Source organism: Mytilus californianus, unplaced genomic scaffold, assembly GCF_021869535.1.
Source record: "Mytilus californianus isolate M0D057914Y unplaced genomic scaffold, xbMytCali1.0.p SCAF_1, whole genome shotgun sequence".
NCBI classification, from domain to species: Eukaryota; Metazoa; Mollusca; class Bivalvia; order Mytilida; family Mytilidae; genus Mytilus; species Mytilus californianus.
Genome location: NW_026262581.1, coordinates 96,883,719 through 96,908,901, shown reverse-complemented (window position 1 = coordinate 96,908,901; position 25,183 = coordinate 96,883,719). Strand labels below are relative to the sequence as shown.

General features: G+C 35.6%; 1 protein-coding gene across 1 annotated transcript in view; it reads left to right on the top strand.

Annotated features, from left to right (window-relative positions):
* The window catches only part of LOC127738417 (uncharacterized), a 175,977-nt gene extending 151,106 nt beyond the window's left edge, over positions 1-24,871 (top strand). The window contains exons 105-109 of the mRNA XM_052249661.1: positions 414-8,351; positions 9,396-10,396; positions 11,137-11,237; positions 11,810-12,026; positions 14,495-24,871. Coding sequence (XP_052105621.1) covers positions 414-8,351; positions 9,396-10,396; positions 11,137-11,237; positions 11,810-12,026; positions 14,495-23,450 — 18,213 coding nt within the window. The 3' untranslated portion in view covers positions 23,451-24,871. The remainder of the gene's footprint in view (positions 1-413; positions 8,352-9,395; positions 10,397-11,136; positions 11,238-11,809; positions 12,027-14,494) is intronic.
* Positions 24,872-25,183: the final 312 nt, after the last annotated feature.

Sequence of the window (25,183 nt, the reverse complement as noted above, 5' to 3'; positions counted from 1 at the left end):
TGACATCAAATTCTTTGAACAAATACAAAAAATGCATGTCAGTGCAAACTATACAGTTGTATACTATTAATCATAATTAAAACAATGCACATTGAAAAGTAAGAGGTCATAAAAAAAAACAAAATGTTAGGCTGTTTTTTAAAACCATACTGTAAATTAGAAATTCTTGCATGCATTTATTATTGCAATTTTGGAAGAAAGGACAAAAAGGTCAAGATTAATTATTGCATTTCAGGAAAATTCTGCATACAGATATATATATCGGATATTAGAATGCAAGTTCTTATTATTGCGATTGTCACCTACTTGTATTATTCAAAATAATAACAAATCTCACAATATTTATTTAAATTTGTGAATCATTTACACATTTGTTAACAAACTTGACTATGATTCAATATTTTTTGTTTCAGGATAATGTTACTGAAGAAACTGGACACTGTAAATGTTTCAATGGTTACTATGGATCTGAATGTCAATATGAATGTCCAGGTGGAGCCTCCAATCCTTGTTATGGCAATGGTGCATGTAATGCTACTGATGGAACTTGCAGTTGCTATGATGGATCAAGAGGAGATGACTGTCAACCCTGTCAAGATGGACATGTGGGCACAGATTGTTCAATCATCAATACACTTACACAAACAACTGTTAATAATAAGTACACATCTAAGCTTTTTTACCCTGGACATTTTGAAACTTTTGATGGAGCTATTTATAACAACCACATTCCAGGAGAACAGACACTTATTTCTGCACCACTATCATCAGGAACTAGTGTCAAGGTCAATGTTTTACAAGTACCCAATTCAGAATTTTATAACAGTGTTGGTGCACAGTCTGTAGGAATACAAGTAGGTGAACATACTGCTGTAGTGTCAGTACTGAATGGGGTAGCATCGACCTACATAGATGGTGAACCAGTAGTTGCAGGTGATGGAGTAACTATTGATGGTGACATACAACTGGTGCAAGTATCAACAACAGGATTTCAAGTGAAGGCTGGAGACGAAATGACTATTGACATTGACACTTATGAAGATCACCTTGATGTATCCGTGGAAGCTTCACCATCACTTTGTGACCAGAGTTCTGGCATGTTGAGTAGCTGCAATGGCAATTCCTCGGATGACTTTGTAACCGAATCAGGTGAAACATTAATGGGTAGTACCCTAAGCACACAGTCCATTCATGAGAACTTTGCTGAGTCCTTTACAGCGAGTGGTTCATCAATGTTCAGTAGTATTCTACCTGTTTCAAATGCTGGTGGATATGGTCTAAAAACTAACAGGTCCAATATGGTGACAGAAACTCTGAATTCATTTACTGAGACAAAATCAACCTTTGAGATTAAATTTAAACTGAAAGAAGCCACAACAGAATGTCAGACTATATACTCTAATAAGGTAGATGAAGATGTATTCTCTACATTGATATGTGATGGCACCATATCTATGCATAAAAATGGAGAAATTCTAGACTTTGCATCATTGCTAGTAGAAGAGGATAGATGGTACAATTTGGGCGTTGTATGGAATAATGATACACGTTTGATGAAAACGTACCTCATCAGAGATGATCTTCAGATGAGTCAAGAAGTTTTAGAGATTCCTGATGATGATCCTATCCCTGTTAAACCAGGAGGAGATGTCATGATTGGCCAATGGAATTATCCTAGTGATGATAGAACTGGTGTTAATTGGAACTGTATCTGTGAATTTGACGATTTGAGAATCTGGAAAGATGAAAGGACAGTAAATGAAATAAGACAGAATGCTTTCAGTGTTTTGTCTGGTTCTGAAGAGGGTTTATCAAATAACTGGAACATGAACTCAGGAACAGGATCAACATTGACAGACTCTGTAGGAGGATTAGAGATAACGATGCCAAATGAACCATGGTCCCAGCCTGAACGAATACTGGTAGATTATGTTGCAGAAATCCCAGATACAGGAATATATGATGTTTTCTCCCATCCAGATAATATCGATCCAAGCCTTACCGATTTCTGTAACCAGGCAATCTACTCTGAAAAATTCAATGTTGCTTGTGCTGATGAGGGACCACAGGTGCAAGAATACATGTACAAAGACTGTATTTTTAATGGTCATGTCCTGAAAGACAAAGATGAAACTATGGAGGTAATTTTGGCTTTATCTGAGATTTGTGGAATATCAGTTGATGACCCAGATTCACCAGCCAAAGATTTTTGTAATAGTTTTGGTTCAAGACAGTTCCCTGACTGGACAGGAGATTCATGCTCATTCATGTGTGTATCTGGTACATTCACAAATTACAAGTGTGTATGTGATTTAGGATACTGGGGCACTACCTGTAGTGATGTCTGTCCGTTCTCACGTGGATTACCCTGTGGAGGTGGAACTTGTTCTACAGTAGATGGAACTTGTGAGTGTCTTGCTAAGTTTACTGGTGCAGATTGTGCAGACTGTAGTACAGGATGGTATGGTGTTGATTGTGATGTTGCCTTGACAACTATTCCATCATCATCTTCAGCTTACACATGTTCCCTGTTTGGACAAGGTCACTTTACCATGTTTGATGGTCAAAGTTACCAGTTAGAAACATCTGGAGAATTTCTGTTTTTGAAGAACTCAATGTTGACAGTATATATAAGACATTTACCTTGTGCAGAGCATCAGGCACTTTGTTTGAAACAGATCTGGATTGAAACTAATTTAAAGAATTTCACAGTTGCATCACCAATTTCAAGCAGTGGAAGTTCCCAGTTTTTCATAAATGAACAACAGATAGATCTTTCAGGATCTTTAACCTTGACCCCTGATGTTGAAGTAATAGAAAAGAGTCCATACACAGTAGAAATAGTCTTTGGTGACAATGTGATAACCATTAAGCATGGTGGTTCTTTCCTGGAATTATATGCTGAATTTAAAACACCATCTTGTAGCTCAGCAATAGAAGGCCCATGTGGAAATTGTGACAGAAATGTAAACAATGACTTTGTACTTACTGGTGGTACAGTAGTACCTGTAACTGATATATCAAAGGATGTCATCAATGGAGAATTTTTCAACAATTATAAGATTGATGTTGAGAGTACAACTGGTTTCCAATACAAACAGGATGGAATAGAAGAACCAAAAGTACCAAGTGCTGGCAGCTTTTCTTTGGCATTCAACGGCTCAGGATCTACTTCTTCACAACTTCATAACATCTTTGGTAGCGATGGAAGCACAACATTACAGGTCAAATTTGAGCCAAAAGAAAATGAAAACGAAGGGTTAATTTTGGCATATTTAAAGGAAGATTCTGTTAGTATTTACTTAAATGATACAATTCATGTCCAATGGGGAGAACAAATAATTGATATTGGCTATGTCCCTCTTGCCAATGAATGGAACACCGTTTCATTAGCATTCAATAACAAAACAAATGATTTGAAAATATACGTAAATAATGATGATGGAATTCAGACTATGACAGAAGTCAAGGTTGAGTCAAATGCACTAGATACAGGTGGAATTATGAAAATGGGAAAATGGGATGACAGTTCGGCTCCAGTTGATTTTGGAACTTATACAGGAAACATAGGAGAGGTTAAAACATGGAATAGAACATTGGAAATGTTTGAAGTGCTCTATACAGCAGATAACAGAGTAACTAATGAATTTCCTGAACTGACAACAAACTGGGTGTTCTCAGAAGGGTCAGGATCAGATGCAGTAGACGTAGTCAGTGGAAATAGAATTGCTTTACCTGAAGAAGGTGTGTATTGGACCCAATCTGATATGGTTGTAAATGGTGATGTACAAGAAGTTCCAGTCGATGAAACATTAAAAGAAAATGCTAAGGAAAAATGTAAAAGTTTATTTTTCGACTCACATCTAGCAACAACATGTTCTGCTATGGGTGATGGAATAGCTAATTATTACTATGATTCATGTGTGGATGATATCATGTTCAAATCAGATCAACAATCATTTACAAATAGTATTTACTCATTTGCCGAGTACTGCCAAACAGTCGTTGAACCAGCTACTCACCCACTGGCAGAACTATGTGATGATAAAACAAGTCAGTACTATTCAGAAGTCTGTATATACCAATGTAAATTTGGAAAACCATACAATAATGAGTGTGCCTGCTTTGAAGGATACTGGGGAGAGTCATGTGACCAGGAATGTGAAGGAGGATTGGTTGATCCTTGTAACAGCCACGGTTATTGTCAGAAAGACACTGGAACATGTTATTGTGATCCCAAATTTGAAGTTGGAACTAACTGTGCTACTTGTATAGGTTCATGGGTAGGAGATAACTGTGATGAAATTTTACCAATCATTCAAAATATGACCACAACAACTACTACAGCACCAACAACAACAACAGAGGGAGAAGTTACTACCACAACATCACTTGGAGGAACAGAAACAGTAGCTAGTGGAGGGACAACAAAATCTACTACAACAACAGCCACCACCACTGCTGCAGGAATGTCAACAACTCCCACAGTTCCACCAATATCCACAACTCCTGTGACTGTAGCTAAACCTACCACGACATATACTGCATCTGTCTTCGGTCAAGGAAATATTCAGACTTTCAACAATGGTTTCTTCAGCTTCAAAGAACCAGGAGAATTTTCTTTAATGAAGTCTGAAGATGTGTCCACTTCCCCAAATGTACAGCTACGAAATGATTATTGCTACAATAGTAAATCTGTGTGTCCAACAGCAGTGTCAGTGGATTATGGTGACAACAATCTAGTTATTAGATCACCTTACACAGAGAATCAAGATCCTATTGTTATTGTTGATGGTGAAATTCTGGACTTTGGTGAGGAAACTGAAAAGAATGTTGGTGACTTAGTGGTCAGTAGGGAATCTGAAACCGAATATAAAATCACTCCAACAACAGGAGAATACTTTGATGTATCAATCAGGACATCTGATGAACAACTAAACGTGCAGGTAACAACAGAACCAAGTGTTTGTGAGACCCAGGATTCTTTGATTGGTTCATGTAATCCTACAGATACGATACTTGATACAGATCCAGAAAAGTTTAAAGTTCCTGTATCCGATAGTTCATTTGAAGCCTTATACAACAACAATGAGTATGGAGAGACCAGAAATGTATCCACAGCCGGGAGCAGTCTGTATTTCAACAGCTCTGTAGTAAAGACAGGCTTCCTAAAGGATGTTATAAGTAATGATCAGGATTTCACTATGAGTGTTGCCATCAAACCAGAAAATAATGATGGTGGAGTAATAGCTACTTATGACACTAACTCTGAGTTTACAACTTACATTGATGAAACAATCAAACATAAAATTGGTGATCAGATATATGATACAGAAATTGAAGTTAAACCTGGTGAATGGCACGAGATATCAACATCCTACTACAGTGCACCATCAGAACTGACTACATATGTTACAAAACCGGATGGTACTACAGATCAGAAAACCTTCTCATTCCTCGATACAAAACCATTTGAGAATGATGGCTACATTGGACTTGGACATCCTGCCAATCCTCCTGTGTCAACCACTCCTGAACCATATGAACAGTACTACATTGGAGAAATGGATGAATTGAAATTATATGACAAAGCACTTGATTTTGAAGAAGTTCAAGAACAAAGTTTTAAACCAATAGATATGGGAAATTCCCAAGAAACAGCTAACCTTGTAAGCTATCATAAATTTGATGACCCTAGTCTTACAACTTTGAAAGATGAGATGAATACTATAAATATTCCTGTTATAGACTATGGAGTACTCCATCAACCAATAAAATCACAGTTCTCAACAGTTCCATTTGAACCACCAATTATTCCTGCTTTTCATTCTTTTACTGATTACTCTGATCAAAAGGAGGCTGTTGATAAATGCAGTAGTCTGATAACAAACTCTGACCTGGGAACGCAAGCTGGACCATCTAGTTCTATGTTGAGTTTCTATGAAGCTACCTGTATCAGTGATGCTGCAGGAGCAGGAAGCCTGGATGCAGCTCTTCCTGTGATAACTGGTATGGCTGACATGTCTGTTGAACTAGGGTTCTCAGAAGAATGGCCAGCACAAAGCCTTTGTAATGAGTTCTCATCCTCTTTCCCTGGTTACATTGGTGATGATTGCTCTATTCCATGTGATCACCGTAGTTCAGTTGAGGGCTCATCTTGCATATGTGACACAGGATACTGGGGAACATCATGTAGTAATATATGTCCTGGAGGGACATTAAATCCATGCAATAGTCATGGGAAATGTGACACTGCATTAGGACAATGTGAATGTCAGTCCAACTGGGCAGCGCCAAACTGCACTACATGTAAAGAAGGATGGTATGGTATAGACTGTTCAATCTCTGTACAACCAAAAGTTCCTGGACAGTCACAATATTATGGTGGAATAACTGGTAACGGACATGTCTCTACCCTCGATGGAGCTGGATTTAATTTTCAAGGGCATGGAATCTACTCAGGATACAATAATCCATCATTAGGAATAGATGTTCAGATTCAGACAGGAGCAACAGAAAACTTTAATACAGCTGTAACAGGAATAGCAGTACAAACACCAAGCGATACTGTTACCTTCAGTCCTGTCAACGATGGAACAGTTTTTGTCAATGGAGAAGAGAAAGTGCTGGGAACCAGTTTCAGTCTTTCTAGCGGCTACTCTATTACACCTATGGATTCAGATGTATACAAGATGCAACATTCTTCCAATGGGTTTGAAATGACGGTTACAGCATCCAATGATTACATGAATGTGGATATGTCTACACCTCAATCAGGGTGTTCAGGCTCAAGTGGTTTGTTTGGATCATGTACCCCTCAATCCCATTCCTGTAGTCCCAATGATTATCAATGTCTTATAGAGAAACAAGGCTTAGCCCTGTCATCAACATCATACAGTCTACCAACTCATGCTATCGACAGCCATATTGATTCATTTATGGTTCCGTTTGAGTCCAGTATATTTAAAGATTCTAATCCTGAGATAGCCACTTCTGTTGGTGTATCACTTAATAACAGCTGGATATCTACCAAACCCCTCTCAGAAGATTATATTGGAGAAAATATGACTGTAGAAATGACCATGAAAATCCATGAACTTGATCAGAATGGAAATGGTGGTACAGTAATGTCGTTTAGTAAAGACAGTACTCTTGGGGTTACTATTGAAGGTGGTGAGTTTAATGTACGTGTGGATGATGTATCTCGTCCAACTGGAATACCTGTACAAACAGACCAATGGACAACTATGGCAATGTCATACAATAATGCTACTGGTGATGTCCGTTTAAGTTATGTACATGACAATGGTGTAATGGATTCCTCAATGGTAAATGTTGGACTGAATCTGATGCCTGAACGAGGAAGTATGATTGCTGGACAGTGGCAGACACCACCGGACCAAATCAGTCCTCCACCACCAGGAGTTTTCATTGGAGATATAGATAGAATGCTGCTGTTTGACACAACATTGGACCCTGCTGATATAATGCTACATTCTCAGATACCAATAAATGGACCACAAGATGGGTTGACAATGGGCTTTAATTTTGGACCAGGAGAAGGAACAGTCATTCCTGATTTTGTCACAGGCCATGACATGAGTATGTCGCCAGATGGGGCAAGCTGGGTTCCTACTGCACCGCCATACATGCAGATGAATGCACCTACTACAGAAATGGGATTTGACCAGTTTGGAGCCATTGATGAAATGGTAAAAGAAATGTGTACTGAATTAATGAGTGGAAGTGCACTTGCTCAGACTTGTGGAGATTTACCAGAAGGGAAAGCTTTCTTTGAAATGGCATGTATGGATGATGTGAAAGTCTCTGATAAAGCTGACTTCAGTATGGATAGCATGATGGCATTTGGTGGGGCATGTGATACACTAATGGGCCCTCCTGAACCTCCAACTCAAAGTATGTGTAATGATTTCCCAAACAGGGATTTCCCAGTGTGGAATGGAGATGATTGTAATCAGCAGTGTATGCAAGGAAACTGGGACCCAGCAACAGATCAATGTACATGTTATCAAGGATTTTCTGGACCAACTTGTTCCAATGAGTGTCCAGGGGGAATATCCAGTCCATGTAGTTTCCATGGTGATTGTAACAGTGAGACCAATACATGTATTTGTGAGAGTAATTGGCAAGGATCCTCTGACTGCAGCACCTGTACACCTGGGTACTATGGACAGTTCTGCGAGCACAGAATACCCGATATTCCGCAAGATTCACCAATGGCTTGTATGGCAGAGATGCAAGGAAAATTCACCAACTTTACTGGATTTGGTTTACAGACATTTAAGACAGGAACATATGTCATGTTCCACACCAATAATTTCCATCTAGAGGTAAGATTTGATAAAATTAAGAAAAAGGCATGGCTCACATGTACTTCAAGAGAATTTTTCTATGCAGAAAAATAGCTTCTTAACTTCATAACTTCTTTAAATCATCAGGGTAGGGAGACATATTTATAAATGTTAACCTTTGCTTTTAACGTGAAATATAACAGCAGTAAGAAACTGAAAACTGCCAATTTTTCAAAGATCACTATAATTTTCAAAGATCACTATAATGACAGCTACTGTTTATGAGTTTGAGTTTGAAAATTGAAAAGAAGCAAAATTGGATGTTTCCTTTGAATTCCAACCTTGCCATTTATTTTAATCTAGTTTTCATCTGAAAAAAAAGGCGAGATCAACTTCCAGTTTTGTCGCTTTCAAAGTCTAGAGGCTCCATGAAATATAAAAATTTAGTAGCATTTTGTATTTTTCAACTGATAATTTTAGAAAAGTTATCAAGTCAAAGGATTTATAGATATTTATAATATGGCAGGTTTATTGTTTAGAAGTTATGATTCTTTATTAATTGACTGGACTAAATGTTGATTTATTTTTTTTAATTGCTATATTCAAACACCTACTGTTCTGTATATTACAGTTTAAATTATTCAAATGTACGTTATTCCAATGAGTTATATCCCTTTAAACAAAAAATCCACATGATAATCTTGTCCTGTTTTTAGATTTTGTGTTTTTGCTGTGGATTACTGCATAGATTACTATCATAATTAGTTTACTTTTTATAAAGGTTCATATTTTATTTTCACCATAAATGTTTTAAAATATGCTTTACTTTCATAAAAAGGTTATAAATAGTTTCAAAAGGTTTTTTTGGTTTGTTTTTTTTTAATATCGGTATAAGTTTACTTTTTATAAAGGTTCATATTTTATTTTCACCATAAATGTTTTAAAATATGCTTTACTTTCATAAAAAGGTTATAAATAGTTTCAAAAGGTTTTTTTGGTTTGTTTTTTTTTAATATCGGTATTTCACATCTGAAAAAAATGTTAATGTTTTGAATTAAAGATTTATGAAATTCCTTATTACAGGCTAGACAAGTATCATGCATGTTTGGTACTGTATTGACAGCATGTATAGATTCTGTGTCACTGAAGATACAGAACACAGCTTACATATATACCTCTGACAATGATATGTTCTACATCAATGATCTAGAGACAATGGTTGGTAATCGGGAGACAAACTTTCCTTTAGAAGGAGGCGGATGTTCATTATCAATAATCAGACCAGATAATAGAACAATGAAAATTGATGTCCTCAATCTGGGTCTTACCCTCACTATGAAACGCCATCTTAGTCTGACAAGATATTTATCAACAGTTACAGTAGGGCTAAAGAGCAGTCACTGTTGTAGTTCACCGCCAACGAGTGGTGTGTGTGGTGGCTGCACTGGGTGTACTGGAATGGAGAATTACATTGCATGTGGATTATCTGACACAGTCTCACCACCTATTGATGTGACAGTTGACCATATGATTCCAGATGATGCTAGTCAGCTTGTGGCTAATGATATTGACTTGACAACTGTGAATGGACTTGGACCTGGTAATGCAGCCTGTTTTGAAAATGCAACAATGATATCAGAAAGGTCGGACGTCTTTACTGCTGATAGTAATGATCCTGTTACTATTGAATTCTATATAAAAACTTGTCTCACTTACGAATGTCTCGGAACTATATTATCATACACTAGCATCAAAACATTTACCATTCGCAACTATTACGGCAAGATAAAAATAACTTTTGGTGATTTTGAACATCAGACCAACCTTCAGCTATTAGACAATGAATACACACAGGTGGCTATAGTATTTGATGGGATAGACTACTTGACTGTTTATGTTGATGATTGTAATGGGAACTTGGTAAGAGAATTTATAACACTGCCCCAGTATGGTGTTCACCCATTTAGTGGCAAAGGAAACTTGGTACTAGGAAAATGGTTACCTTCACCAGATGGCTCAGGCATTCAACCTCTTGATGAGAAATTCCAAAAAAGTTGTATAGATGTTCTAAGGATATGGAAAAGGTAAAGTTAAAAAATGTATTTTAAATTTATACATCTTATTTATAAAACACAACTAATTTAAAATTACAATTTATAATATCTTATGAAAAACACTCAAGTTAACAGTACTGTATCTATTCATGATGAAAACTTGTTTTTTAGACTGTATTTCTTTAAAAAAAAAAGTTTTCAATAGTGTCAACAAAGGACAATTTTAATTTAAGTATACTCATATAAGGTCAAATGTGTTTTAATTAGTTGTTCAAAAAAAGTACATTTGAAAAGCTTCATCTGATCTTTTATTGTAGGGTCTTAAAGACTTAAAAGTCCCCTAAGCATGCATCATTAAGGTGTAAGAGCAGTTTGGCAGGCTTTTAGTCAGAATAATTTTGAGTAGGGTGACCTGTCTTTTGGATTGTAAGCTTGTAAACTTGCAAATTAAATAACCAGCTTAGCATGCCTATTAAGTTCATATTTATATTGCATAAAATATGTTTTGTGTCCTGATATGCATGTATGGTAATATTTGCCGCTGAATGTTAAATACCAATCCAACCATACAGTAAAATAAAATTATTTCATCATTATAGGTAAGAAATATTTGTACATACCAACTCATTTTGATAAATTAGACTGACTTTTTCAGGATAAGGGTTTAGCGTATGATTTGTATTAAACTAGACTATGTTTCAGGTTAAGATAAGTTTAGCCATTCATGTTTCTACTCTTGAATACATATTTATAAACATTTCTTTCAACAGATACTTTGTTGAGCTAGAGGTAATGAGTCACTGTAACCGTCTCTACAGCTCTGATGATGAAAACCTAGTAAAACTGTTTAACTTTGATGATATGACAGCAGGTATTTGTTATTTTAAATATGTTATTTACCTTACTTGACAAATAGTATATAAATAACACATAGTTGAGAGAAGCCATTGTTTCTCAGAGAAAAACAGTGTCATCTTAAAAATTCAAGTTTCAGTGATTTTTCTGGGGGTAACAATCTGAGCTATCCCCCACTCAGCTATGTATGTGTTATTCAATCTATTAAAATGCATCTGCTGTAATAATTTTTTTGAGGGATTATTGATTTTTGGTTTGATATTACTAGTCTTTTATTGGCTTATACAGTAGGGTAACATTAAAGGAAATCATTACTTGCTAAACCATGTGTTTGAAGTAGAGTATTACCCTTGTATTAACAAATAACAAACTTAAATTTTAACATGAAGTATAGTCTATGAGGCTAAAATAATCATAAAGGACAACTAAAACTTTTATTGTGCCACAAAACCAAGATATGGAGCTAAGCAGGTTGATACAGGGACAGGGAAAACCAGTTATGCTTTGAGTAGGATGTAAGATTTGCTGCTAGATTTACATCACCAACCTATTCATATTATGATTTTCAATTCAATCTCTTTTTTGCAGATGGTTACGCAGAAGATGACATCTCCCGCGGTGGATTAAGAGCACCAGTTTCACCTTTCCCTGCTCCAACATCAACTCAGTCGGCAGCTCCAATGCCATTCAACCTTGCAACAGTAACTATATCTGGAGTATTCTCAAAAAGGAGAAGGAAACGTCAGATTATAGTCGACAGTAGTAGTATTTGTTCTAGCATCTTCGATGGCAGCTCATTTGCCAGGTACAACATTAATTTTATTCTCAAAGAATGTGACAATAAATTTTTATCTTGCACCACCAGGTGAATTACTTTAATGATAACATCTAGTAAAATTCTGCACAACAGTGATTACTTTCATTTTAGGTCCAGTTGCAACTTTCCTAAAGTTACAAGCAATATGTTTATTTTTTTAAAGGGTATAATATTCAAAGAAAATAAAACCTTATTGTATAGCTTAAGAGCAATAATAAATATCCATTTCAAATTTCAAACTGCCATAAATGTTGCTTAGAGTATAGACAAAGTTTTCCTTACCCATTCTAAGGGTTTTAATAAACAAAGAAGGTGGGACTTTATAGGAATCAGCTTATCTGTGTCTGTCCATCTGTCTGAAATAAATGTTGAGTCCTTTGTCAAATTTAGACAATTACATTTTTTGATGTGTCAACTTTGTAGAATTAAGGATTTTTTTCTTTATGTAGTATTTATGATGTTATGCCTCTTGACCTTAAAAAAATCATAGTACTCTGTAGGAATTTTGTGGATGTAAAGCACCTCCTACATATCAGCTATTCATAAAACTTTATACATTGTAAAATCCTAACAGGAATATGTGCTAATTAGTAGGGCATTCTGATCCATTGACAAATTTAGAGTTATGCCCCTTTGTCCCTTTGCACATAGAAATATTAAATAATAAATAGTATTGATGCATATATTAGAATAAAAATCTACATTAAAACGTCTTTCTTTAATGTAAAAATACATTTTTTTGGGCTAGAAGTTTCAATTATCATCAAATACAACATTTATTTAAATATTAAGACTGAACACAAGTATCAATTATCATAGTAAAAAAAAAAAAAAAAAAAAAATACTGAACACAAGTGCGACCACTTCTATTTTAGACAAAAACTGTCTACAAATTTACACAAATGATAAAATTGTGAAGATTTCAGTAATTTTGCATGAATTAATGATACTAGTACCTGATTGCATTGTCAAAAAACAGTCTATATTTATGTATCAAAAGTATTCTACTTTCCAATAAATAGCTAAAACTTTACATTTTTAACATATTTGTAAAATGCTATATTTTGGGGCCAAAACGGGGTCATACCTGGCCTACTCCTTTTTGAAGTGAGTGAGAGTAAAATGTCGCCTGCGTAACACGTTGTGGGGGACATGGAAATACCGTCCATGTGTCCGTCCGTCTGTGTGTCCGTACGGTCTTGTTGGTACTTTCACAGGTACAATTCTTGCCAGATTTTTATAAAACTTATACTATAGGTTAATATCAGCAATAATTTGGACAACTTTTATAATGGTGGACGATCAACGTTTTTTAAGAGAGTTATGCCCCTTGGAAATATTAAATTTATAGAAAATGGCCTCGTTAGCGCTCTCACAAGTACAATTCTTGTCAGATTTTTATAAAACTTATACTATAGGTTAATATCAGCAATATCTCGGACAAGATCTATAATGGTAGACGATCGTCTTTTTTTAAAAGAGTTATGCCACTTGGAAATATTAAAATTTATGGAAAATGGCCTCGTTAGCGCTCTCACAGGTAAAATTCTTGCCAGATTTTTATAAAACTTATACTATAGGTTAATATCAGCAATATTTGGACAAGTACTATAATGATGGACGATCAAAATATTTTAAAAGAGTTATGCCCCTTGGAAATATTGAATTTATGGAAAATAGCCTCGTTAGCACTCTCACGGGTACAATTCTTGACAGATTTATATAAAACTTATACTATAGGTTAATATCAGCAATATCTCAGACAAGTTCTATAATGGTGGATGATCGACTTTTTTTAAAAGAGTTATGCCCCTTGGAAATATGAAATATGTGTACATACAGCTTGGCCACATGACAAACTTAGATGGCCTGAGCTTCATTATCAGAGATTCCGCAGAGTATACACTGATTACGTTAAGTGATGTTCTCATGATAGAAAGGAGATTCTGCAACATGGGGGACATTTTTTACATTATTACATTTGGTGTACTGTTATGTGTTTATCAGTATTTAGAAATCCTAATATAAGTACATGGAGAAACTATTGAATTAATGAATGGATTTTGGAGAAACACACCATAAGCAAGAACTTAAATGGCAAGTGAAAGTGGGGGTATTTGTTCTTTTCTGCAAACAATACTAGTTACTTTCTCAAAATACTGTAAGAGAGAGTAACAGGTATTGAATTGTTTGTATTCAGTGTACCTTTTTGTGTTTATCAAGATCAGGAAAGCTTAGAACAAATCATAATGTCTTACATGTATAAATACATGGAAAGCTACTAAAATAATGAACAGATTTTGGAGAAAGCAATCTCACACAAAACACGATGTCAGATGAATTAAGACTGGTTCTTTCCCCAGTTGTGGAGAAGAACTAGTTATTAGCAATCTCAAATTTTATTTTTACATGCATCAATAAATACAATGGTAAGAATTATTGCTTTATTTTTGCAGTGCATGTACCGATGCAGGAGATAGTATCCACCAAAAATACTACTATGACTGTAAAGCTGCAGTGGATAAGTACAGCCTGGTAGACAGTGTCATCAGCTACTCAGACTATTGTCAGGTCATCTTAGAACTAGACACCTGGCCAGCTCAGTTGTTATGTACTGAAATGTCAAATAACAATGTCTTCTTCCTATTGTTCACTGATTACTGTGATCCAGCATGCTATTTTGGTTCTAAACAAGGAGGAAGCAAATGCATCTGTAACAGTGGTTACTGGAACACGTCATGTGATTCTATTTGTCCAGGAGGAACAACTAATCCATGTTCAGGATATGGGTCATGTGACTCAAAGACTGGAATGTGTGCTTGTCCATCAAATAGACAAGGATCAGATGATTGCTCCACATGTTCAAGTGGTTGGATAGGAACAGATTGTGATATTGCTGTCAGTGATGTAGTAGAAGGAATCAAAGTAATTGGTATAGCTGGTCAGCTTGGCCACATGACAAACTTAGATGGCCTGAGCTTCATTATCAGAGATTCCGCAGAGTATACACTGATTACGTTAAGTGATGTTCTCATGATAGAAGGGAAACTAGTTAGTTGTCATCAGAATTACACCTGTTTCACATTTATGACGTTTAGAATTGGAGATTCTGCAATGGGATATGCCAAATTAACAATTCAAGCATCTAAACAAGACAACAATAAATCAATAGTCTATCTTGAAGATCAGGCAAATAGTCTTGATAGTACACTCTACTTTAAGGGCTTCAAGGCTGAACGACTCAACTCTGATGAAATAAAGATAACAATTGGTGTAAATGTTGAACTTTTGATAAGACAACAAGGTCAGTACTTGACATTGGAGGTACAATTGAGAGTTGACCTTTTGAACCTTACTAGTGGTCTTCTTGGTGGATCTAGCCAAACAAATGCCACATTGAAACTGGAAGAGCTAACATACAGGAACATATATTCACCAAGTGTTTGTACATACTCTGGTACAATACAGTCTGCATCACCATCAGAAGTGACTGGTTATGCCTTGACATTTACTGAAGTCAACATAGAAACTAACTTGACCACAACTGCCCTTCAATTCAGTCGTTTTGAAGTAAAAGAATGTGACAGATTCATATATTATCCAACACTGGCAGATGAGAAGCAGAACGTTGGTGGATTCAGTTTGAATTTTGTTTCAACGGTGGTATCAATTAACATTGACCTTTACACTGATGTTGGACCAAACATCACCTTTGACTTCCTTGTCAAAATAGCAAATAACAGTGGAAATGCAGGCGTCCTGTTTTCCTTCAGTAATAAAAACCTGTTTATGTTACAAAGTGCAGAATCTTTAGAAGTGACCTACAATAATATAACATTTGCAACCAATTTGACATTAGAAATTGATGAGTGGAACAAGGTAGTTGTTATGTACTATGGTGAACTTGGTGACCTTGACATATATGTTTTCAATAGCACTGGATATATTCAGAGGAGAAGTGTGACTTTGTCAACTGGCATCTTCAGTAATCCTGGAACCTTTTCTCTGGGTCACTGGCAACCACCTTCCAGTGGGAAGCCAATGACAGCTCCAACAGCACTTCAAGGTCAATTAGATAACTTCTTAATTTGGAAAATACCAGTAGAACCCAACATTATAGTTGATATTTACCAACTTAATCCTCTTGATATACAACAAATACTTTATGCAGCTTGGCTTTTTGATGATGGTCAAGGTGAACAGACATCAGACTTTATACAAAGTTTAACCATTGACCTGCCTAGCAACCCATGGGTTCAGCCATCATGGACACCTTCAGATCTGGTGTATGACAAGTATACTGAACCAGAAGTCACTTATGTTTTCTTTAACAGCACTGCAGAGAAAGAAATGGCAGATCAAGTTTGTAAAAAGATAAGAAACGACACATACAGCGAGTGTTCCAATGTACCTACATCTACCAAAGATATTCTCTACACTGAATGCATGCAAGTGTATAGCACCACAAATGATCTAGCATCAGTCAACAACGTTATCCTGGGTTATGGAAAAGTTTGTGAATTATTGTTAAATTTGCCAGAATCTCCAGTACTAACACCGCTCTGTAATAGTCTAGAAATAACCATCAGAGAAAATAGTGGATGTCCTAAAACATGTGTGTTTGGAGAACAACTTTCAAATGGTACATGCATTTGCACGTATGGATATTATGGAGAAAATTGTTCCAATGTGTGTCCAGGAGGTTCTGATACTCCTTGTAGTAATCATGGGCAGTGTGACGACAATGGAGGTTGTACATGTGATTGGAATTGGGATGGAGCATTGAATTGTGGGACATGTACTGCCGGCATGACTGGTCCAGATTGTGATGTTCTATACTCAGGAAGCTCGCTTGGAACTAAAGCTTATGTAACAAGTCAAGGAAACTACATGGGATTCAATGGATATCAGATCAGCTTGGATGAACTGACTGGGACATACTTTGCTATTCTAAATCAAGATAAAGGTTTTGCTGTTGAGACTTATCAAGTGAGTTGTCAATTTGGAGCATGTGTTATTGGCTTATCTATTACCACAGGAGACACAAGACTTGTAGTGCTTCCATCTGGACAAAAAGATGTTCCACCTACTGTGTATAGTAACTCGGTGAAGATTGACTATGATACAACATCAACTCTATCAGCTTCAGTTGACTTGGAAATGGACTCTTATGCGAAACTGAAATTTACTGTAAAGACCCCAGAAACAAATGTCATTACAATTAAAGCACATGAGCAATGGATAGACTTTGCATTAGACATTAATTCAGCTGTAATAGCAGATTCAGAAGGAATACTTCCAGAAACAAGTTCAATGGAATCAATGTCGCATTCAGAACTAATGAAATACCTTGAAAAGAAATATAGATCAGAAGGTGGTACTATGGTAGACACACTATCAACAGTCTATGGCATAGATGTGAATGAAAATGCAGGCTTTGCCCTGTCATTCAATAAAACAGCTGCTCAGTCGGAAAAATTGAAGTATAACAGTAATACCACTCTTAACAGTGAAGATTTCAGTCTTGGTATTTTTTTCAAACCAACCGAAGAAGGTGGAGTTATCCTGTCCAATAGTAAAGACGACCAAACATTCTCCATATATAATACTGACCCAATGATACTAGAACATGGGACGGACATAATTACAACATCTATAAGTCCACAGCTTAATGAATGGAATCAGTTCATTATGACAATGGATGGCAAAAATAACCAAATGCATTTATACCATTATGGACCAAATGCCAGCATGACATATCAAATCATAGATGACTTCATTCCAGATCTTTTCTCTGAAGGTGGAAAAGTTGCTTTAGCAGAATGGATTCCTTCATCGAAATCACCAGCACACACTTTCACTGATGATGAGAAATTTGTTGGCGAGATTGAAGAAATATCAGTTTGGAAAGATCCCATACCATCTCACTTGATAACACAAGCAGACAGTTTAAATGTGAAAGGAGCTGGGTTCCTAAAGAATGTATCAACATTGTGGTCTTTCTCAGAAGGATTTGGTAGCATGGCATCAGACGATGTTTTAAGTAATGACTTGCAACTTCCTAGCTTCCCTTGGCAAACACCTGAATGGGTAGCTTCTGATCTTGATTTACAAAATATCAATGCAGATGCTGAGAACACCATCGAGATGAAAGAAGATATTAAGTTAGCATGTAACGAGTTCTTTGATTCAGCTGCTATAAGTTCAGCATGTGCAGGAGTTTCCCAATCTAGTAAGAACTGGTTTAAACAACAATGTATTATTCTTGGCAGTACATCTTCAGACGTAGAAGACAGCATGGTAACAATGACTAGTTTCATTTCAGCATGTGAAGCGCAAGGTGGCACTCCCACTAGTTTATATTCTGAAATGTGCAAACAGAATGGCACAGTTCCATTCTGGGTAACTCAGGAGTGTAACAACTGTGGATTTGGTTATATGGGAACAGACGGGGCTTGTCTCTGTTATTACGGATATTGGGGACCAAATTGTGACGAACTTTGTCCCAATGGAAATGCAGAGCCATGCAATAATCACGGAACTTGTGATACAGGGGGAAAGTGTCATTGTGAAGGACACTGGACCGGACCTACTTGTGATAGTTGTGGAACAGGATGGGAAGGTGATGAATGTGTTGTTCTACCAACAGGACAACCAGCAGGTCAATCAAATTTAATAGCTCATATCAATAATTTTGGACAAATGGTAACCTTTGATGGGTATTTAGTTGATTTAACAGCACAAAATGTATACAAGCTTTTTGGACATTCGGGAGTACAAGAATCGGTTTATGCTCACATGTCTGTATGTAATGATACAAAGAAGACACATTACTGTTTGAATGACATAATGTTTGAAGCCGGTGGAGTTATTTACTATATCCGTGCATCCAATAGCTTTGGAGAATCAAAAGTAAAGGTTTTTACAAGTACGGGCGAAACTGAAATATTTGAAAAGACAACCATAGGCAATGTTCAGCTATCTATTTCACAAAATAATTTTTTGACAATAAATATGACTGATATCAATTTACAGCTTGATATAATGTCCATTGAAAATGGCTTAATTGCCACCATGTCATATCCAAATGAAAAATTTGATTCAGAAACAAACTTGATTGAAGGTCTCGTAGCGTCTTGTGACACAAAGACAGCTCTTCAACTTGCAGATTGTGAGAGTGCTACTAGAGGAGACATTTGCAATAAAATAATTAATTCTACAACTGCTGGATCATGTGTCAAAGACGTATCATATGAGGCAATTGATTCCTTCCTAGAAAACAACGCAGTCAACAACACTGAAATTAACACCATTTTAGAAAGAGAATATGTTATAACCGGACCTTCATGTCTTCGGTTCAGCGGAACAAATGGCATTTTTGCAGATGACTTTGAACTGCCAGACACATCAGAATATAGTGTTGAATTCAATGTTAAACCTTCTGCTGTGAACGGACCAATGCTAACGTATCATACAGACAATGGTGATTTTATAACATTTGTCAATTTCCGTAGTGGTCTTGCCATTATTGAAAATGACAACTCTTACCAAACTGGAATAAACTTGGATGTTGATAAATGGAACCAAGTTAATCTTGCTGTGGATAAAGAAAATGGTGTACTTGGAGTATATGTTACAAAGGATTCTGGCGAAATATCTGTGAAAGAACTAGAAATGAATGTTGGTGCTTTTACGAGTGGGGGCACGTTAACAGTAGGTCAAATTGGAAAAGGAGTTACTACCCTAGCACCAATAGGTCAGTTTAATGGCTATATTGATGAGTTAAGAATATGGACACGTCCACAAAACCCATCTATCATAAAAAATAATTGGAGGAAAGATGTTTCGGAGAAAACACCAGATTTGTTTGCAGCATGGTCATTTAGTGAAGGAACTGGGTATTTGTCTTCAGACATTAAAAATCAGAATATGTATCCAGTAGACCTGGATAATCCACCGACATGGGCATCGTCAGATGATTTAGAACTTTCTCAAGGTATTGAATTAAACCTGCCTCAGTTAACTACAGCAGAACCCTACAGCCTTACTACAAGCTCGGACAAATGTACTGGATTGTTTGAAGATAGCAGATTCACAACTCAGTGTTCAGGATTAGAAAATTTCATTGAAACAATGCTGGACCAATGCTCATCTCTAGTTAAGACATCAGGGAATGAGGATTTAGCAGAGGTATTACTTCTCAGTACTGCCGAATATTGCAAGAATGCAAATTCTCTTACAGAATCGCCAGCAAATGCTGTCTGCGACAAAATTATAACATATAATAGTTATCTTTCAAAACATGGTACATCGTGCAACCAAGAATGTCAATTTGGAACTTTTGATTCTGGCTCTGGCCAGTGTGAATGTGATTCAGCACATTGGGGAACATCTTGTGCTGCAACATGTTCATTGGGAACAGACGGAAGTTGTAACTCACATGGAGCATGTAATGGTACAACAGGAGGGTGTAATTGTGATGCACACTGGCTTGGTAGTACAATGAGTACCACAAATTACTGGAAGACATATGCAACTAATGCAGAAGTTGTTATGACAGATTCAAATTTCAACTGCTCTGAATGTACAACAGGGATGTATGGATCAGACTGTAAATTTGCTGTTCAAGCACCAAAATCATCACAAACTTATGCAGTAGGCTTTCTAATGGGATCCTATATAACAACTCTTGATGGAGTATCATATAAGCTAATAACACCAGGCACTTACACTGCATATTCAGCTGGAGGAGTATCAGTTCAGGGGGTATTCTGGCCTTGTAATAATGATATCAGCTGCAGAGAAATTAAAGAAATATCTGTTAGCAGTGGTGGACAAACTGTAAGCATACTTAAAGGAACACTTGGGATGGAGGCCGTACATGTGGGAGGATCTACAACACTTGAGTATCCTGTGATAACAACAGTATCTAACATTGAAGTCAAATGGAATACATCAGACTATATCAGGCTAACATCCGGGGGATTCTCTGTCCTGGTTTCTGACAGTAATATTGGATTAATTTGTCGTTTTAGAGTACAATCCAGTAGTGCTAAGTCAGCAACTGGATTATTAGGAAATACAGATACAACATGGTATAATGACTTAATATCACCTGATGATTCATCAAACATGGCTTTTGTAGAAAGTAAGTTGTCTACCTCGTACATAGGAGGGTGGACTAAGTCAAAACTAGGAACATCACTCGGGTCTGTCCACACATATTATGATAGTAGACTGAAAGATCTCTCAACATCAGGTTATATGCTTCATCTAACAACTCAGACTGTATCTTTTAATGATGTGTATACTAATTCATTAGATGCATTCACTATTAGTTTCTGGTCCAGAATAGATAGCAGTAGCAAAAACATTACTCAACCTATAATATCATATGAAATAGGTTTACAGAATTTGACAGTAAGAATAAAAGATGGTCTTTTACAGGTTGATTTTGGAATGACCTTAACAACAAATATTGCATTTGAATTAGAAGTTTGGAACTACATTACTGTAACGTGGGATTCAGCAAGTGGGCAATTTATGGTTTACAGAATTGCAAATAATGGGGAAGACTTCAAATACAAATCATTTTCAAATATTCTGACATCGAGTACCATGGGACAAATAAACAACATAAACATTTATGGAAGCTCTAGCAATCCATTAGATATTGATATGTTACGTATGTGGAGCACAGTTAGATCCTTTGATTCGGTTCTAGCAGAACAATCAGAATACACTAATGACATAACATCTGATGAAAACTTAATTATTCTTTCAAAGTTTGATGAAGGTACAGGATTGTCTGCTAGCATTATTGTGCAGACTGGATTGGGAACAACAACAGTCCCCGGAACAATATCTACATCCAGTAGCGCAAAATCTACAGGTTCAAAAGCTGTAGTCAGTGCTGATGACTTATGGTCTCCATCAGATATACCAACTGTATCAACATTCACCTCCGAAGATGTAACAACAGATAACGTAAATTCTGCAGCATTAACAGCTTGTATAAATGCACTCTCAAATTCAGATGTCAATTCAACCTGTTATGGAGGTGACATATCCAGCCTTTCAAACTTTTTATTGGAATCTTGTCTAGCAGACTACTCAACTGTTGGAGTGAATGGAAGTCAAACAATTATAGTCGAAAACCTTATTTATTACTGTCAAGCAACTTTTGATGTGGATGAATGTACATTATCTCATTACTTTGACTATTGTACAGATGAAGAGGAGGAGGAGGATGCTGCGGGATTGAATATCATGATCATAGTAGCTGCCATTGCTGCCATTATAATTCTTATACTAATATCTATATGTTGTTGCTGGTGCCATGGAAAACTGTGCTTTAGAAAGAAGAAAAAGGTTGTAGGTCATGACTATGACTCAGATGATGATGAAGATTGGAGACCCCGTTCTTCCATGTCCGATCGCTCAGTATTAACAGCTACTAATGTTGATCTTGAAGACCAGTTGTTTTCTGCCAATCCTGCATTTGGTGGTGCAATGGCTCCAATGGCATACAATTTCAAGGCCAAATTCCCAGAAAAAACAAAGAAACCTACACTTAAAGCAGGAAAGATGGAACCAGTGGTCAGTATGTTCGATGCAGAGCCAGATGAGAGTATACCTCTAAAAACAGACTCCTCCTTATTTACAAAACCAAAACTTCTATCCGATCCTCGACCCCAATCACCATTTGTACAACCAGGTGTAAATTACCAACCAGATAATGCAGAAATCTTCTGTCCATTTCAACCAGAGACTGAAACACAATCCTTTTCCTTCAAGAACCGAGGATTTTCACCCGATGAAGCTGCGCAGTTTTCAGTCCTAGATAGCAGAAGGGAATCATTAACATCCAATATTACACCAAAGCCAAGTGAATCATTTTCAAGATCTTCTAGTGTTCTAAGTAGTGCAATGAGTGGCGATACACAATTATTGGTGGATACCTCAGCAACAAACACTTGTGTAAAGAAAATGTCAATTATAGACAATCCTCCTGTGAATACAACCACATGGCATGATAATAAAACAAGTACCAGTTTAGGAAGTCGAAAGAACACATTAAGTAAAATCGAAACTGAAGCAAACTCACGAAAACCTCAACTGCCTATGGAGTATATTCCTGAGAAGGGTGTACAAAGACAATCAATAATGAACACTCAAAATATGTCTGACACAGCACCAAAACGAGTATCTAGACATGCAAACTCGTTAAGTCCAACAAAGGATACAACTAATACTAGTAAACCATTGCGATCACGACATTCATTTGATTCATCAATGCATCGAGAAGACAGCTATGTAAGCATGTCTTCCATGGGAAGTCAGCCATCAAGACCTCCATCTAGAGTTCAGTCCCCAACTGGAAATGAACCAGAAGATGAATTCAAATGGTAAACAAGTGTCTATAATGAAAGATGGAACAAAAACAAGGAATAAAACTAAAAAAAGATTTGTGATATTTTGTGAAAAAGAATTGTAATACTATGCCTACATCCTTTTAAGTTTAGTATGTACTGAATTTACAATATTTGCTTTTAATATATTTCTCATACAGGAAATTTAAATTTTTATTGTGATGTTTTAATATTTACCCAGTTTTAAAAAATTAACAATTTTGTATTCGAATACATTATAATAAAATTTAACCTTTCATAAATTAAAAAAGCTTTTTTTACTATTTTAAGAGCACTTTTCTATGCAAAATATAGTTTGACTGTACTCACAGTATATATTGCAGTAATAAAAAAACAGTATTTTTGTTTATTTTCAATAATAATATATATTTGTGCACTGTTGTTATCAATGTTTTGGTGGATTTATTTTTGTCAGCAGTGATGTTATTTTCATTGTAAAATTATGTAAAACTGAGCATTTTTCTTTGGCTTTTTCCTTTGTGCACCAGAAGTCTTTTTCTTCATAAGTTTTGTAGTTAACATCCTATTTCTAATAGATATAATAAAATTATAACAGAGAATAAGTAAAATAAATTTGTAAACTAGAGTTAAAATTGAACATTTTATTGTAAAGATTTTATAACATTAAACAAACAACAATCAATCAATCAATGTAATGATTTTTGTATTCAGATTTCATCTTTGATTGATTTAGTAATTCAGGTAGCATCTAAATTGTAATAAATTTATAAGTCTTAGGTATTATGAGGTTATAAACACTTTCCTTCTGATGGGTCAGTACAAAAGATTAATACGAAATAGATAAAAATTGAACATATTTTCTCTTCTGTGTACATAGTAACTGAAATGCTCAGATTAATTTTTATACTTGTTTTAAATATTTTATATAATTTAGTCATAAAATTAAAGTTAAATATAATTTATCAGAAAACTTATTAGAAAAAGTGTCTTACATCCAAAAAAGAAAAGGATACTTCAATATTAAATATCCTTTACTAGAAATAAGCATTCCCTTTTTAATCAGAAATTAGACTTTGTTCACCTTTTTATAGATTTTTTAAAATATTGTATATTTTTGTGTAAACAAGTTTAGATGCAAAAAGTTGGTACAATCTTTATATTTACTTTGTTGTTAAAACATATTTTTGAATACACATTAAGTGTCAACTGTCTTCTGTATTTATATTCAAAGTTTGGTAAAAAAAAAAAATTTGTTAAAACATATATTTTTATATAAATGTTAAGATATCTATTTTTATTCTACAACTTTAAATTTACATGTATTTTTGTATGTGTTTATATATCAATACCTATATTGCTCACATAATTATATTGTTCACACTTTGTTTACCTTATTGTTACACTTTGTTATTGTTTCACTAAAATATATTTGGCTTTAAATATTCTGTGTTATGCCTTTTAATGTAAATGAATATGCAGTACATTCTTTTTAATGCCATATTCAACCATTATTCCATGTCAAGTCTTCACTAGATCTGTTATAAAAAAAATGAAAAGATGTGGTATGATTGCCAATGAGACAACTCTCCACCAGAGACCAAATGATGTAGAAGTTAACAACTATAGGTCACCATACAGCCTTCAACAATGAGCAAAACCCATATTATATAGCAAGCTATGCCTTGTAATAGATTGATTAATTGATGTTTGCTTTAATTTCTGTAATAGTATGATTAAAAGGAGCTGATGTAT